The sequence below is a fragment of the Ciona robusta genome, chromosome 3, assembly GCF_009617815.1.
Source record: "Ciona robusta chromosome 3, ASM961781v2".
NCBI classification, from domain to species: domain Eukaryota; kingdom Metazoa; phylum Chordata; class Ascidiacea; order Phlebobranchia; family Cionidae; genus Ciona; species Ciona robusta.
The window spans coordinates 1,251,668-1,269,437 of NC_143237.1; the positions used below are offsets into that span (position 1 = coordinate 1,251,668).

At 38.8% G+C, this 17,770-nt stretch overlaps 3 protein-coding genes across 3 annotated transcripts; 2 read left to right on the top strand and 1 right to left on the bottom strand.

Moving 5' to 3' along the window:
• Positions 1–222: 222 nt before the first annotated feature.
• On the top strand, positions 223–3,310 carry LOC149737482 (uncharacterized). Its single transcript, XM_089874283.1, has 5 exons — positions 223–615; positions 677–937; positions 993–1,122; positions 1,661–1,819; positions 2,201–3,310. Exons 1-5 carry the CDS (start codon positions 341–343, stop codon positions 2,297–2,299), a joined length of 924 nt encoding a protein of 307 aa, XP_089730409.1. The 5' UTR covers positions 223–340; the 3' UTR covers positions 2,300–3,310.
• Positions 2,310–4,033, bottom strand: LOC149737483 (uncharacterized). Its single transcript, XM_089874293.1, has 2 exons — positions 3,759–4,033; positions 2,310–3,000 (listed from the first exon to the last, which is right to left on the bottom strand). The coding sequence occupies exons 1-2, from the start codon at positions 3,889–3,891 to the stop codon at positions 2,399–2,401; spliced, it is 735 nt and encodes a 244-aa protein (XP_089730419.1). The 5' UTR covers positions 3,892–4,033; the 3' UTR covers positions 2,310–2,398.
• Positions 4,034–6,473: 2,440 nt separating this feature from the next.
• Positions 6,474–10,070, top strand: LOC149737484 (uncharacterized). The gene is made up of 4 exons (XM_089874289.1): positions 6,474–7,126; positions 7,611–7,755; positions 8,617–8,723; positions 9,418–10,070. Exons 1-4 carry the CDS (start codon positions 6,875–6,877, stop codon positions 9,712–9,714), a joined length of 801 nt encoding a protein of 266 aa, XP_089730415.1. The 5' UTR covers positions 6,474–6,874; the 3' UTR covers positions 9,715–10,070.
• The last annotated feature ends 7,700 nt before the right edge of the window (positions 10,071–17,770 follow it).

The following is a 17,770-nucleotide window of genomic DNA, read 5'->3' on the forward strand; positions in this document are numbered from 1 at the left end:
ATGCCTGACTGGTTGTGTAAAAATCATTTTAATACACCCCGTTGCTCGACGAATGTTTTTAAAAAGAAAATATAAGAACGTCTTTTAAACCAATAAAATAATGCAAACATTTGGATTATTTACTGATTACTGGTTTGTTAAATAATAATTGGTTATTACGCAATAACCAACTGGTAAAATTTGCAGTATTTTTTGGGTTACAAATGTAGCTATAGTTAAGTTTCTGGTTTACTGCTAAAATTTGTAATTTATTATTTCTGCCTGGCGGCAAGTGTCGCTAAGATGCTCAATACGCTTGGATTTAAACAATAAAAGACACAGAAGCGATTTGAAAAGAAGTATGTACGTTTCTACTCAGTATCTTGCATCTTCGTGTAACCAGTGCTTGCTTGCTTTATTTAAGCAATGCATTGCAGTTATTAACTTATTCCCAAGCACTGTAGCAACTTGTCTGTTCGGATTTACAAAAGTTCTGTTCGTTTCTCTCTTGGCGTTTTCCGTGTGGGTTCGAAACTTTTCCAATGCTGAATTCGGGACATGGCTTGCTGCTGTTATTTGCTTTTGTCTATGCGTCCACGCCATTAGTAAAAGCACTTGTGAAATGACTCCTGAAAAGTGAGTATTGCTAAAAACAAACGAAGACACTATTTAACCTGATTATTAATCTTTGTCACAGGAGTTTAAAACTAAAAGAAGACTGCAGTACCAAGTGGTTAGAACACGAACTAAAGTCACAGAAAAGTATATGCGATGCATTGGAACATGTAAGAGCAGCCTTGACGAGCAAATCTATCCTTGAAGAAGAAACAGGAAAGACTAATGAACATTTAAAAGCTCGGCTTCTAGAATTGGAACAGTTCAATGTTCAGTTGAACCAAGAGGTTCAGATGTTAAGAAGAGCAAAAGATGATGTAGAGATGAATTTAGAACGTAAACGGTAATAGTGCCCAGTTTTAAAATGCAAAATATAGGCTTAACGTATATTATTTTAGACATAAGTTAAATGAGGTCAAAGGTGACTTTAAACGCAAGGTAGTCGAGTTAGAAGAAGCCATGCACGAAGTACAAATGGAAAAGAATAAAATAAAGACAGAAAACGGAGTGCTGAGTAAAAGTTTAGAGGTATAGTTTAAAGGCAAACACGATGATAAATGTCCTTTATTTGTCCTCGCGTGGCGGGATTCCGGATCGTTACAACACAGGTGTTCCGTTTTATACACCTCATGTCCGCTTTTAAGTTATCACATATAGTAGGATGGGGAAAGATGGGACACCTTTTTATTCCAATTTCTCGTCCAATTTGGTAGTAAACAAAACATATTCGAAGAATTTTAAAATCGCATCCCCGAAACTTCTATTTAGACCGTTGTTAATTGTTTAAAATACGATCAAGATATTGGGATAAAGGTGTCCCATCTTCCCCTACGCTACTATATTTAGGTTTTTGGTAAATTTTCCCAATTTTTTATATTTTATTATATTACTTGCATCGTATACAACCCATAAGAGACCACTTATAAGTTAAACCAGTTGCCGTTCAGTGACTTGAAACCTCCACAATGGCATCAATGCACCCATAAACTTTAATAGATAGACGCGCCAACATTTCCTGTGTCACTGATAAATAACCAACTATAATAAAGTCTGTGATATTTTCCAGCTTGTTAAGCAACGGAATGAAGAGCTTTCAATCAGACTTGACAACACTGAAAAACACGTGATTCTACTTGGTCACGAAAATTCCACTTTATCCAATCAGCTGGCAACGCATGGTGTTGCGCGCTCGTCTGATTTGGAACGCATACGCCAATTACAGACGGTAAGGAATGCAAAGATGGAATAAAACAATGACAAGTATTAAACCGAAGGAATAAAATATATATGTACTGTTCAATATGAATGAACAGTATCAGTTACCCTGTATGTAACTGTGTAGGTGAGAATTTTAGGAGAGTTGTTTTATGTTTTTCAAAGTTTGGCTGACAATTTAAAGAACCCGTATAAGGGACACACACACTCGCAATAAAATAGCGAGCCTCGAACCCGTAACCTCTGCGCCGCAGGCATACACGCTAACTACTGTAAGACGTGGCCAAACCACTGCCACAGCAGTATACTCATAAGCATTTATTCTGCTAACCATTGTGTCACGGCTTCAGAATAAATGAAAGTTTAACCCCATCATCTGTATTTATCACAGATGACTCAGCGTCTGCAACACTCGCTGTCATCTGCAAAAGGTAAACTGACGAAAGTCGGCGGGATGCTGGGTGCAGATACTAGCTTACCTGCAAACTGAAAAGGCAGAGGACAATTCAAATGTGTTATCTTCTAACACCATTTACATATACAGGGAAAATTGACGAGAATAAATTACGCAAATTGTAAACGAAACAAGTTAGAAAACTTTCGCGGTGGTGTTATAGGACAGGGACGTGTACGTTTTTGTTTTGTTTGCTTTTTGTAAAGTTCCATCATAATTACTACTTAATGACGCACTAAGTTTATGGAATCGAGCGTCGCACATCGGCCAACTCCTAAATCGAATTGGTTCTGACTTCCCACTGCTTTTAACGGTAGAGTTATCGTCGTCTTCCTGCGCGATTTTAGCCTCTTTTTCTGTAACAAACCTAAAAACGTCGGTGTCCGTTGAGCGGGTGGCTGCAGGTGAAGCTGCTCTTGGTCGAGGCTCGGTGGTGGCTGCCTTTGCTTGCATAGGGATAACCTGCTGGTACCGGGGACCTGGTATAACGGTGGTTCCTCTTCGTTTGTTTGCAGTGGTAGAAAACGGGTTCTCTGAGGTCGCAGTAATATCCACGTTCTTCATCAAGTCTCTCATCACCGCTGTTTTGCGTTTCTGCTTCTCAATGAAAAGTTTGCGCTGCCATTGGCATTGCAGGACGAAATTAAAGCGTTGTTTCGACATGTCGTATAGTTTCGAATCAAGCATTTTTTGTTCGGTTATATTTTTTGATGGCTGATTAGTGCGGGCCGCTCCAGCTGTAAAATAATATAAGTTTTCCGTTATATTTTCATGGTTGTTTAGAGTAAGATGGTTCATGTTTTCTACTCATTTTTATCGTCCTATATAGTAGTTAACAAAGATTATTTACAGAATTATATAACCGTGTCTTCATAACTTTAAAATCGCGTCGTACATTGAAATATGGAATATATCATGGGCAAACGATATCCATCTTATACCCACGCTAAAACTATCTATAATTTACAGAATTTTACAAGAATTCATTTATAAACAATTCAGCAGCAGCTTGTGCTGTATCCACACAATGTAAATGCATTGTACAGTTTTTATTATGGAATCACCCAATTTGCTGTGATTGTAACTTGTATAAACCGCATACACATTGAATTGAAGACATTGGCGCCAGATAAAAGACAAGACAAGTATAGCCAATTACTTTGAACCAAAAGACTTTAGGTCCATTGTTCCAACGTAACATTACACTATAGCGCTTCATTTAACATAGTTTCAAGTCATTTAACGCTAAAGTGGATTGAAGTGGGTCTTGTTATTCTTAGACCAGTTATAAACTCGTCTTCGTTTGACACAAGCAAAATATAAAAGCAGGGTACTTTACAACGCAAACAGCATCTATTTCAACGCATTTTATAGCTTGGTGTTTTTACTGCACAACGCAATATCTGTTTCGATGCATGTTACTCTGGTGCTTTAAACCGGCATACCAGTATAGTAATACATTCATGTATTATATGAGTATATATAACTCTGATACCTTTTATAGTATCTGCCCTTGTTGAAGCGATCCATCCCTCAATTTCCTGCACAGCTTCTTGCCTTTTCCCTTTCAGGAACCTACTGCGTAGCGAAGGCTTGCTTGCGTCCATACTTATGCATATATAACACATAGGCAGCTAACAAACACACATCATAACTGCCTCAAGAAGACACACTCTGTATAAACCACCACCCACAACTCTCGTATCCTATAACACAGACTAACATGTCGCCGCGTCTACCAGCATAAGAGGATCGTGTTATATAGTACTCGACTCAATAGAATACACAGGGACGGACCTCCGCTTAATGTTTTTAATGTTTTTGCTTCAAACACTGGGGCCAGCAATCAATGGGCTCCTGTGGAAAGAATGTATTTCACTACGATGGGAAAACTTGTCGACATAAGCTGATACTGCATTGTTGTAATCAGCACAGAGTATCAGTTACAGAACATAGGGTGGGCTATTATTTTAATTTCAATCATCTTCAATAGAATATGCACTGTAGTGCGAATGTATGATAAACATTATCAACGCGTTATGTTTCTATTAAACCATATCCTCTTAGACCGTTGTTAATTGTTCAAAACACGATCAAGATATGTGAATACTATGTGCTAAAGGTGTCCCATCCTACCCCCAGTACTCTACAATGCGTTCTCAATGCAGAGAAATGCAATACATCGACCGTATAATAACATGGAGATCAAAAATAGTGTTTCGTTGATACAGTTACTTGTTATGTTGTCGCTGACGTATTTATGAGAACACATGGGGTTTAAGGTTGTTAAACCGCCGATGTTTTGCAAACAGACCGCGTGAAACTAATCTGTGTAGTTTGTTGCAAGCATAAACAGAGCGGTAACAGTATTTAATACACCATGAAACAGTTATTTCAGTAACTTGGGTTTGGCAGTTTAAGCCGCAGTTTTAACGATGGAAGAATCAAAACACGATAAGTCTTACTAAATGCAATGGAACACTGAGTGACTATAGGATGGTTGTCTATTGTCCATGTTAAACGGTTGATCTATTCTGTGTAGGTGAATATCTATTCTAAAGCCTCTGACTAATGTTTAATGTTGGCGACGTACACCACCACATCAAAATTAGAGAATATAAATAAATACAGCAAAGATAAAGTAAGTTACTAGTACCAGAAATTTATATTTCTGTGAAACGAGTCTTACAGGTTTTAGCTTAAGAGTTGGTTCAATGCGAAACATGTGCTCTCCTTTATTTGTGGTTGGAATGTTAAAAAGGCCCACCGATTTGAAGCTTTGTTTTTGTAGGCGGCCACCAACGCATATTTTGGGCAACGTTTGGGTGCTGCTGATGATCAATCAGTTTTACTATTTTTACAGTGGTGTAGGTCCGTGGCGACCACTGAAATGTGATGCCTACGTATTTCCCGGATGTACACATTGGTTTTTAAAGTAGTCATCAGTTCATTTAATATAAAGCAATGCAAATAACACAAAGTGGCATGTAGTGTAGCATTACGTAGGATAGCGATGAAAGGTTAAGTTGCAAGGGATTTGTACAAAACATCGGTATAGATAAGTATAGGTATTAGAGTATTCTACGATAGAGTTTGTTTCCTGGCAGTTTATTACTGATATTATAGGATGGTGTGAAACGAAACCGTTGGCATACACTAGCCCATATTTCCCACTCGTTTTTTAACTATTACAAAATATGTTTTAGAGTCGTGGGAATACGGTTTTATAATTCTGTAAATGTTCGTTGTTTACTACCAAATGGTGTGATAAAGGAGAAAAGAAACACGGGCCACTTTACCCCAACCTACTGTACACCACATTAAATCTCTAATATGGGAGCAATGGTACACGAAGTATGCGGTTTCATTACTCTAGCAAAAGGAGAAACGGCACAACAATACATGTATAGTGGAGATAATGTTTACGATTAAACCATTTCCAAACTTAGACCACAGCAGTGGTAAACTTTAATTGGCATACAGGATATGGTGGAAGGTAGGACGGTGTTGCGGTCAGTTCACGCGCTAAGTTGACCTTATCGAGTGTATATGTAAATCATGGTAAGATTAAGTTGAGTAGAAATCTATGAATGTAACTTATACTTTATTCCCGCGTGGCCGGAAAACGACAGTCAATATTATACGGATATTAATATACCCCGTGCCAGCTTACGAGTTACCAACCATGTATGTTACTTTGGGAGTAAACAAGTATGGGGCTAATTATAAACTCTCTCAGAAAGAATGAGCGTTACGCCCAAAAATTTACCACTGCGACGTTTTATAGATTAGCGAGTGAGACAAGTATAGCATAGAGCAGGCACGGCTCTGATGCCCATACTTAAAGCAAGCTAAATCTAAATATCATGAAATTTATTCGTTGGGCTTAACAGTGGCAATTAAGCCAAAATAAGCGACACCGCTCCAACACTTCAAAGTGTGTATTACTTACAGGTGGTTAGGAAACTCAACACGACTGCTGTACTGCATCAATTGTTTCGCGGTTAGTTAAGGTTCGAAGTCAAGTCATCTAGTTTAAATTCTAAGTAGTTTGTGTCAGTATTGCAGCATCGGTTTGTTTTGTAGAGAACACAATATATAGTGGGGTGGGGGAAGATGGGACACCTTTAGCACAAAATATATAAATATCCTGATCGTGTTTTAAACAATTAACAACGGTCTATGAAAGTCGTGAGTACAAGGTTTTATAATTGTTTGAATGTTCTTTGTTTACTATCAAAATGTACGAGAAAATAGAATGAAAAGGTGTCCCATCTTCTCCCATCCTACTATATTACAGATAACATCGGGTATTCTAAAAGGGCAGAAGCTGTTTTAGGCTACTTTTTAGAGAATGTATGGTCAGGTAAATGTAGTTGGATTTACGAGATGGTTTATATTGTAGGTTAAAGTAAAATGGGACTTGTTTTCATTCTCTTTTATCGTTCTATTTGATAGTAAACAAGAATGTTTACAGAATCAAATAGTCGTTTCCTTACGAATCTAAAAGAGTATTGTTAAAAACACGATTGGTAATTATGGGATACTATGTGCTAACGTTATTCATTTTACCCAACAGTAGTACATAGAGTTCCTAGATTACACGACAGTATGAAGGTTATCTTTGCTGGGTACAGCAAAACCGGTACCAAGACAATGAATGCCGCGTTTTTGATGCTCGGTTACAAAACCTACGACTGGTTAGAAAACTATTGGTACTTGGGATCGGAGTGGAACCGCATCCTCACATCCGGAGGAACGGTGGAAGATTTTAGGAGGATGTATGAAGGTGTAGATGCGGTTGTAGACGCACCTGCTAACCTTTATTGGGAGCAAATCTTGGAAGCATATCCTGATGCAAAGGTATGTGCATTGAATAAATAAATGAATGAATGAATGAATGAATGAATGAATGAATGAATGAATGAATAAATGAATAAATGAATGAATGAATGAATGAATGAATGAATGAATGAATGAATGAATAAATGAATGAATGAATGAATGAATGAATGAATGAATGAATGAATGAATGAATGAATGAATGAATGAATGAATGAATGTAACTTGTTTATCATTGCGTGCCGGGGTAGTGACAGTCGTTATAACACGGGTGGTCTGTTTCATACACCTAGTGGCCATTTACAAATTACCACGTATGTAAATTGTTTGTCCTTGCGTTGCGCGGAAACTACAGTCGTTATAACAAGGCGTTATTTGCACCAACCTGACACATTGGTCAGTGTCCATGTCTTTTGCCCAGATCTGTGAGAATAAAATATTAACATTCATTTATTCATTCTGGTATCAATTTGATCCTAATTTATACTTTAATTGTTTGGTGAAGGTGATACTAACTATCCGTGAAGAAGAGAGTTGGATTAGAAGTGGAAGGAAACAACTTCACACGATTGAGTCAAACCTGATTCTAACTCTTATGCAAGTTCTCACTTATTCCGGGTGGCAATATTTCTTTTGGTCAAACAGAGTTAGTAAGTTACTGGATTGTGTAAAACACATTGTGATCCAGCATTTTCACGTCTTTAAAACGGCATTGTTAAAGACACGATTAGCAAAACAGATTTAAGCATTCAGCTTGTTTTAAATTAGAGTAGGGTGCTGGGGGAAGATGGGACAGCTTTAGTACATAATATCCAAATATCCTGATCCTGTTTAAAGTTAAACCACTAACAACGGTTTATGGGAGTCGTGAAAATATAGTTTTATATTTATTTGAATGTTTGTTTACCACTAAATGGGATGAGAAAATATAGAGTTAAAAGGTGAACAATCCCCCCCCAACCTATACTATATAAATATATTAATAACTACGTACGTTACACTGCTGTGGTAGAATTTAACCGCAGTTGGGATCAATGGGCCAACTCTGGCTTGAACCTCAGGTCAGTTGATAGTGTTACGCTGTATGACCTCACCTATGTAGACCAATATAGAACATTCAAGCGTACTCTAAAGGAAATGTGACGCAACAAAACCAGTGTTGTTTTTACATTGTACTAGGAGAACATCTTGAATTTGAAGTTGGGTCATACTCTATTCCAGGGTGATGGAGATAGGACACCTTTCATTTTATTTTCTAGTGTCTTTTGGTAGTAAAAAAGAATATTAAAAAAATTATAAAATCCTCACGAGTCAATTACCCCCCTAGAACGTTGTTAATTGTTTAAAACGCGCTCAGGATATTTGAATAGTATGTGCTAAAGGTGTCCCAACTTCCCCCTATCACGTAAGGTTAAAGACTTCAAAAACTTTGTCCAAAATCGACTAAAAACGTCATAAAGCGAAATTGTTGTTTTAAACCAGATACGAATAACAAAGCTGTGTTTCGACAGTGAACGCTAACATTGGTACATGGAGAGATTGGCCGTGGTCTCGATTTTCTTTTAGTCCAACAACAGCTATTCGTCAATACAGAGAACACAATGCTTTCATATTACAAGTATGTAACTTAATTCACTTATTAATTTGTTTTGGAAACTGTACATACGTATATATATATATAAAATAGCCTACATGGTACAGTGTGGGAAGATGGCGTGCATTTTCATTATATTTTCTCATTTCATTTGGTAGTAAACCCAAAAGACTATAAAATTCTATTCCCACGACTCACCGCACATACCGTTGTTTATTGTTTAAAACACGACCAGGATATTTGAAAAGTATCCTACTATATAATTAAATCTTAAAATCGAGTGACGTTTAAGTTTATGTGGCAATAAATGATACACAAGTTACATATATATTTATATGCTTAATTCTGTAACAAACCTTCTACAAAAACTCAAATCCCACAATTTGTTTTCCCTAATAGGTTAAACAACCCTCATGTAACCTCAAGGCCTAATTTTAGCCACTATCACCCGGATACTCTACCCGCCACACCTTAAGACCTCATCCACATATAGGACGTTGGGCTATGTATCATTAAATTTTTGGCTTTGGTTTTTTTAGATAATGAATACAGGGTACCATATATTACATTTAATTAAAACGCTGCTCACTGTACATTGATATTCAATTATGTTTTGCAGTTTTTTGTTGAAAAATATTTGTTTAGTCTATACACTTTCTTTTATAAACGATTTAAATATACCCAATAATGCCAAAAACTAAATCCTGCTTCCCCGCAGACTGTCCCAAAAGATCAGCTGTTGGTTTACAATCTCAACGATGGTTGGGAACCTTTATGTAACTTCCTTGGTGAAAACGTGCCCGACAAAAAGTTCCCTCATTCTAACATTGGAGCTTCAATCGTTCAAGAGGTTATTGACAATCATCCTATTATGAGGCGACTTATTCGGGAAATGATGGTTTCAATCGGGATTTTGACCGTTGTTGGCGCATACGGAGTTTTTAAACTTTGTTCAAGAACTTATGCTATTCAGAACTATGTTAGTCAATTTCTCAACGCAATTGGTATGTGGTGACATGACATGACATGTATTATTATATAGTAGGGGTGGGGGGAATGGGACACCTTTTTTATTCTACTTTCTTGTCACATTTGGTAGTAAACAAAGGAAATAATTATAAAACCGTATCTTCACGACTCCCATGAACTGTTGTTAATTGGTTTAAAACAAGATCAGGATTTTTGGATATTTTGTTTTAAAGGTGTACCATCTTCTCCCACCCTACTATATTATTATTCTACGTTGGTGAGGTCCTGCAGCGTGGCATGCCATGGGACCTGAGAATGAGGCCACAGTTGGCCAATTACCAATTATTATATTATTAAATTCGTTTATTTTTCTCTTGTTAATAAAATAATTATAAAATGCAAGCCAACATGCATAAAACAGATGAAATATTATGTTTAAAAAGAGTTTGTATTCTAAGGGAGTCTCGCAAAGGCAGAAGTAATGTTAGAACACTGACACCTAGCGAGTAACTTTCCTTTACAGAATTTCTGCAAGGCGTCGCTATAACCTAGTTCTTAAAACGTTACGGAAATCACTCATGGATTGAAGGGAATAGGAGAAAATCCTAAAGGGCTGTAATTAAATATATGTGGTTTTCTCTCAATTGTTTCGTATTCTTAGTTTATTTTTAATTACACAGCATTTCAACGACTGCCCAACAATTCTGTAATATAACAGAAAAAACAATTACTGTACAACAATAATTCCCCCAAGCTTAAAAATACACATTTGTAAACTGTTTGCACTAATAATTTTAATGGAGCACTAATTTTAAAAGCCTTTGTCACTCTTTTTTTAAAAAGGCCTAACGTTTTAAAAGCTTTTCAACATTCTACTGAAATGTTTTTCTTGATTATAATCAAATGTTTAATCATAACGATGACGTACGGTGACGTAACAATAAGGTATGACTTTTACCTTGTTACGTCAAACACGTGTTAATGCGGCAAGAATCAGGAAATTCATTCATAATTTGCTTTAATAATATTTTGATCTTGTTATGAAAAGTACATATAGTTTTTATAGTAGTCGAAATAGCATTTAGCCTGGGTTTATTTTGCGGCAGTTTTTCGCATAGGTATGAACGTAGAAAACCCTGGATAGGAAAATGAAATAGATTGTAAATATGGGCAGATCGGGTGTTGGGGCGAGCTACTTAATCACTAAGATAAGAATGATTCGGTGTATTTGCATTTACATCCTTGAATGAACCCGTTTTCTAGCCATTGCTTGCTTTAACAACAATTCAGTGCGGTGGTATTTAGACAGATGATCGTAGTAATTAGCTTGTGTGTGAATTACGGCGGACGAAGCGGTCACGCGCCACCGACCGTCTTAAATTGATTGCTTGTTTGCCGTCTCGGTACAATGGTAGCGAGTGGGAGTCTGAATTCCGAATGAAGCGAGGTCTAATTTCTTGCACACTACCACAATTAACCCGCACCTGTGCTGTTACTTGATTGGGGAATGCCACTGGCGCGTGACATTGTTTATGACGTCCAACTGCATCCGTGATGGAACAATGCTTCACATTGGCGCACAGGGTAGGACAGAAATAGATAATAACCTGGCCTCGAGATAAACCGAAAATTCGAACTGCTTTATCTAGTTCCGGACTCGGCAATTTCGTTACATTAAAATTTATGCAAGACCTCTCATCGGGATCACTTGTGCCGCAATCGTTATATGAAACCTCATCTAATCCCGTGTATATAATGTGTAAGTGCATGCACTATGGCAGCACTGGGGTGGTGGAAAGGTGCTGGGTCGAACTATTCTGGTCTTCCTGGTGAAAACATCAAGCCCGAACCGTAGTCATGTTTTGACAATACTAAGTAATTAAAGCCATATTCTCACGCACCCTGCATCCCGGAGTGCCATCAAGTTAGCGAGCCGCCTAAATAATATTTACCAGGGGACGACCTTGCGACACGGTCCGGCGCAAATTGACGAAAAAGCCAATCAGCAGAACCTGCTATTTCCCGCCTCGCCGAAAGATAGTTTTTTCCAACGCATCTGAGGCGTGGCATTTTGCCACGTATTGTTACGTAATGGCACGTACAATCGGCCAGCATGCAAAGTTTAGGCAACTCAGCTGTTATTAGATGTTGTCATAGCTTGTAATTTGTTCTCCTTGTTTTCGTGGCTGGATGAAATCGATCGGTTTCCGCGAAAAACCTTAATAATTCATCGACGCCTTTGATGCGAGAAGTTATTTCATCCTTATCCGGTCTAATGGCGACGTCGAATTAGATCGGAGGTAACAGGTTAATGTCGCCCACTTAACTCGTCGCTAGGGGTAGGGGCGGGCTAATCGCAGACTGGCATTTTAAATATCGCAACTGAATCCTCGCGGGCGATGCGAGCGCACCGCTGCTCCCAGAGCAGAGTTATTACGAGATCTCGTTTCGGGCAAGACAAAATAATTCTCCATAATTGTTAACGAAGCTGGGCGAATATTTCGCGGCCTTGGGTGTGCAGTGCGTATGGCCCGCTGGGGTTCAATTACCAGTGAAGTGATAGCATCTCAATTGGCCGCTTCGAGTTTCAGAGATGAATTAATGGCCATCTTCGCACGCAACAAACGTCGTAATTATTGCAGCATCGCTCTGTGACGTCACAATGCACCAAACAGCGCCCGAACGCATTAGTCTCGGTACCTTGGGTGTGGGGTGTCGGACCACGGAATAATGCATATTTAAATGGTTCACCAAAAGCTTGTTTTGTCTAATATTGTTAAACATAATAGTGACGCCGTATGAACACTAAAAATCCCGCAGTTGTACGGATGCAGCATTTTGTTCCGCTGTTACTTAAACCCAGCCATCGGGATTCTGATAACCACGTTTTACGTAACACCATACCACGTGATGACTACTGTTCCAAGAATGATTGCCAAAAATCTAATAAGTTTTCGCGGTTGGAACATTTTTGCGAAAGCAGGTATATTGTCGTGTGTTCAAGGCGAAGTATAAGTTTTGATGGATTATCGCTGATAACATGCTATCTTGGATCTGTTTTCTTTCGCCAACGCCTCTAAGCTTAACCGGAAAACGCCTTACCGGACCACCAAGCCCCTATGTGGCACGGTTAGAGTTAATCAGAATGACAATAGGATAGAACGAAATATTCACGGATCGTATTATTCACTCGTTCCGAATCCGACCTATGATGGTGTCGCGCTAAAGGAACCCCGAACAAAGTGAAATTAGCTTAATCCATCGTCGACGGGAGGACGAAAAATTCCACAGGCCTTTCAAGTAATTCGCACCCCGTAACACCCATGCACCACGTCGCGTCAGGGTATTATGAAAATACCTCATTAAAACTAAACTCCACTTAAATAACCATGACCCCAGTGATGCCAGATATTTCGATAAACCATAGATTACCCGGTAGCGCCTCGCCCCGTGTTTAGATATTGAATCACTGCTTAAACCCATGGATTAGCTGTGGGTATGATTCGCACCTGCTTCGCAATTTTGTCGTCTTTATTTCCGGCCAACGTTGGATCCCTAATCCCTCACCAGTAGCTTGAAATATACGCGACATGGTTGGCTAAATATATAATGACAGTCGAAAAGCAGCTGCGAAATTGCATCATTAAAATATAGGAATTGTGCTGCTTGGATAGTGGATCTATTGTCGCCGATACCCTTGCGTTGCCATTAATTAAGGTGTCGAAATATAAGTTCAACAAACTACCGCATATTTCCTGCGTATAGCTGTGCCAATGACGTATTTTCCGCAAATTGCAATTTCTTACTACCTGCGTCACCTGTGAGTGAAACAGTCGTTGTTGTGCCAGACAAGTAATTTGACATATGTTTATGTGTTTTCGTTCCGCTAAAACGATTGAAGGCTTGACTAGAAATTTTCCCGCTTATCTGTCGCGCGGTTCCTTGCTGAATCGTTCGCCCCTGAAGTCTAATTAGCACTTCTGCGTATCTACGTTTTGTATCTCTTATCTACATAGGTTTTCACTTATTGGAGCAGGTGTTGGTTACGTAAAGGATTTTTTAACGATCCTTAGATCGGGTGCCGGTGCATAACGGGTAAACGAATTGACTTTTCCGAAAAACGCTTTGTTTCTGTTTTGAGCTTTCGGAAAATTTTTCGTAAAAGTAAAATGTAAATCGAGAAGACGTGTTTGTCTTCGCTGTAATAATAAATTCATTATCTGTGAATTGCGGGAAAACAGAGTCGTTTTCACACGAAGAGAAAAGGCGTCTGGTTTATTAATAACTTGACCCTTGTGCTTAGTTAATTAAACCGGGGCATTTACGTCACAATATGGTTACAACACCCTTTGACGGGTCGACTGTGAGCACTCAGGCGCGACCTCTACCCATTAGACCACTTGAGCTTGGCTTAATTACCTTCAATGACGCAATCAACAACCCAATCAATAGCTGAGGTGTCTCACAAGACTGTTGATCCTTATTATCACAAATGCAATAAACCTTCGTTCTTCCACCATAGCGTGTCGCATCGTTGATTTGAACAAACAAAACGTAAAGTTCGATATACCTCGTTCCGCACTTTACCTTAAGATGCTAATTACCAAACCCACTGTATTATAGCATTAACGCAACGAAAATAGATACAATGTAGAGTATTGTGGGGTAAGATGGGACGGGCACCTTTAGCACATAATATCCAAATATTCTGATCGTGGTTTAAACAATTAACAACGGTCTACGGTACTCGTGAGGATACGGTTTTAAAAAAATTTAAAGTTCTTTGTTAACTGTCAAATGGAACGAGAAAAAAAAGAATAAAACGGTGTCCCGTCTTCCCCACTCTACTATATATACCAGTCTTGTTAAGTCACAGACATGCTCACGATTCGGATGACACCCAACATACATCATTAGTGTCTTCCGGTTTTCGTTAAAATTTATATTAAGAAATTGAGCTTCAAAGCTAGTAACGGGTATTGGTTACATAGGATTGATCGTACTTGAAATGCCACGAATGGTCCGTTACACTCAATCTATTCTCAACGTGACTTCACCGTCGCCGTATAAATGTGTTGTCGTCGTGACATAGTAAAAATAAGGATTTTTTGTCTCCTTCAAACGGGGGAATCCAGAAGTTGTTTTTCACAAATACGTGGTTAATGCTGTGACTGTTTAATAGGTGGGAGAATGGGACACCTTTAGCACATAATATCAAAATATTTTGATCGTGTTTTAAACAATTAACTACGGTCTATAAGAGTTTTGAAATTACTGTTTTATAGACCTTTGAATACTCTTTGTTTACTACCAAATGGGACGAGAAAATAGAATCAACATGTGTCCCATCTTTCCCCACCCTACTATACGTTTAGTTGTTTGCTAGGATTAGGATTTCGCACTTGATCGCAACATTTGTGAAAATAAATTAAAATCAACTTGATATTGATAAACACAGCCCTATAAACTTCACCCAACATCAAAGCATTTTTCCCACTGAGGTTTCCTCCAGGAAATCGAAACCCCGCTGGTTTCGCTGCTTGGCGCGAAATATAATTCCATGAATTATTATTCGTAATTCTGCGAAGTGCTTCAATTAACCGTTTACGATATGGTCTTAAAATTGCTCGCTGTCGCCCGACTTAATGGAACCGTTGGGTGGTCCATTATGTGCTCACAGTGCGCAATTATTCGGCCGCGGACGCTCCAGTGTTTGCGGTTATGTGTTTTTATTTGGCTGACAATTTCCATTCCGAAAACAATTGTAGGCGACGACGATTACTGGGTTAAATTGGTCTCTTTTCGGTAAAAGGGCTTCAAGTCGAACAGGAATTGCGCCAAATGCCATTCCGAATCGGCCAGCTAACGGGAATGTTGGCATCTCGCTTGTTACACTATGGGTTACATACATGCCACGGTGTAAACATTGAATAATATTAGCAATAACAAATTTCGCATTAGCTTAATTACCTTATCAAGTGAACGTATATGCTGCCAACATACACCTAGTTTATATTTATCGTTCAATACAACTTTAAAGGAATCAACCATGTTGTTATCTTTGCTGCTAAACAAAGCCAAGAGGAGAAAAATTGTTTTGAATTCCTTGAATTGAAACACAAAGAAAAGCTCGGTAACGTGCCCGCGTTCGTTATTAACTGGCGCAATTAAATAATTTCCGTTAAGGCCGAACCCAAATAGCATAACGGTAAATGGACGCATTGAAAATATTATTCTGATACTTTACGTCGTCGCTTCTCAATTAAAGACACCACCAGTGTTTCCGAAGAATTTTCTTTTCCATTATTCCACCGTCTGTATGACTGACTAACTAGATGACTGAGAACACTGGGCCAGTAATCTTTCAATTAATTCCTCTGGAAAAACAGAGCTAAATCGGACGGTGGTGGGAAAATATTTTGATAAGACTGATTTATTCAATCCGTACCGAACTATATTGTTGCCGATTTTCAAAGTGTTTGTTTAATTTCACAGAAAAGTTTTACAACCGTCTGATTAACTGTGGTGCTGGGTGCAGTCAATTTCCGTTTACAATAAAATGATTCAACACTCTGGTTTTCAATTAGTTTTACATTGTAGAAACGTAGTGAGTATATATAGTAGGGTGGGGCAAGACGGGACACCTTTAGCACATAATATCCAAATAGCCTGATCGTGTTTTAAACAATTAACAACGGTCTATGGGGGTCGTAAGAATACGGTTTTACAATTATTTGATGTTCTTTGTTTACTATTAAATGGAAGAAGAAAGTAAAGTAAAAATATGTCCCATCTCTCCCCATCTACTGTATACTTGGTGTATTAAAGGTTACAGCGAGGTCAACATCGCCTAGTCATTGTGAAGGTTCCTTTACCGTTGCTCCCATGTTGACACAGGCCACGTTCAATTCCAGTCCATTCCAGTCTCGCAGCACTGCCAAGGAACCTATTTACGTTGCGATCGTTCATTAGGTGCAGATGAAGGTGGTTGACAGGCGGTTATTTCACCATGTGAACGCACGAGTGCCGTTCAATGAGAGCAGGAGGAACTAATTGTGCACGTACCTCCGCTAAGCTTTGTCTAAGCGAGTGAGATTATCCCGGTCGCCATGGCAACGTGATGCCGACGAATATTTCGCTTTGTCTTGGGATGAACAATGGCACACGCTTGATTAAACAACGTTTCGTGGATTTGCGTTTGATTGCTGACTGAGACGGTGCATGATCATTACGCGTCGTGACTCGTGTACTTACACCCGTTTACGACTCGTTTCCGCCAATTTTTCCGGTTTATTTTTAACCTTCGCTTTTCGCCGCAATCTGGTTTCTTCACAGCAAAACAACTGTTTCTTTTAAATGTTGATATCGGGGGCGAATATGTTACGACAACACATCGCTTTTGAAGCGCCGCTCATGTGTTTATACTTGTGATTACAAGCCGAGTTGTTTTTTGCTTGTTCAGACTTGTTCCCGCTAATATCGCCCACTTTTAATTTCTCACTAATGTTAGTTTGATCCCACCCGGATTACGGGTCGGCGGGACAAAGCGAGCGCGTTCCTTTGCCAGATAAACGCGTAGCAGGATGTAGAATGGCCCAGCTTATCTCAGTCCCATTGTCGTGCTGTATGACGGGGCTCGTAAACTCTTAATTGCTCCACTCTGTTTACACACCGGACTTGATGCAGAATGAGCCCGAAGTCTCATTAATAATACCGAGTGCTGCCATGCGAGAAAGTGAAAACTCAATCCCCGGAACGTAACGAGCTTAATGCGCGAAACAGGGAACATGCACAACAGACATAAATGCTGCGTCTATAAAATAAAATGATTCATCAAAACTTTATTTTCGCAATTCCTTATGCTGGTAATGTGTTTAACATTTTAACAAAACACTGAAAAACAACAGTAAAGTATTTTTACAATCATTTTTAACCGGTCCATTTTTTAAAAAAATCTTGTTAATAAAACAATATTTCATCTCCATTTAGATTCTTTAAGTGTTGACCCCAAGTAACAAAAGCCTTTAAAAACATTTTCATCTGGAAGCACTGAGAATCTCGACACCACTCCAGTGAATACCCTGGAAACTTTCGCTCGAACC

Excerpts from the sequence above, each read along its gene's own strand:
- LOC149737482 (XM_089874283.1), top strand. The coding sequence starts at position 341 with ATGTACGTTTCTACTCAGTATCTTGCATCTTCGTGTAACCAGTGCTTG. Across the intron at positions 616-676 it reads TGTGAAATGACTCCTGAAAA|GAGTTTAAAACTAAAAGAAG; the intron begins GTGAGTATTGCT and ends TCTTTGTCACAG. Across the intron at positions 938-992 it reads ATGAATTTAGAACGTAAACG|ACATAAGTTAAATGAGGTCA; the intron begins GTAATAGTGCCC and ends ATATTATTTTAG.
- LOC149737483 (XM_089874293.1), bottom strand. The coding sequence starts at position 3,891 with ATGTGTTATATATGCATAAGTATGGACGCAAGCAAGCCTTCGCTACGC. Across the intron at positions 3,001-3,758 it reads AAGGGCAGATACTATAAAAG|CTGGAGCGGCCCGCACTAAT; the intron begins GTATCAGAGTTA and ends ATTATTTTACAG.
- LOC149737484 (XM_089874289.1), top strand. The coding sequence starts at position 6,875 with ATGAAGGTTATCTTTGCTGGGTACAGCAAAACCGGTACCAAGACAATG. Across the intron at positions 7,756-8,616 it reads CTTTTGGTCAAACAGAGTTA|TGAACGCTAACATTGGTACA; the intron begins GTAAGTTACTGG and ends GTGTTTCGACAG. Across the intron at positions 8,724-9,417 it reads ACAATGCTTTCATATTACAA|ACTGTCCCAAAAGATCAGCT; the intron begins GTATGTAACTTA and ends GCTTCCCCGCAG.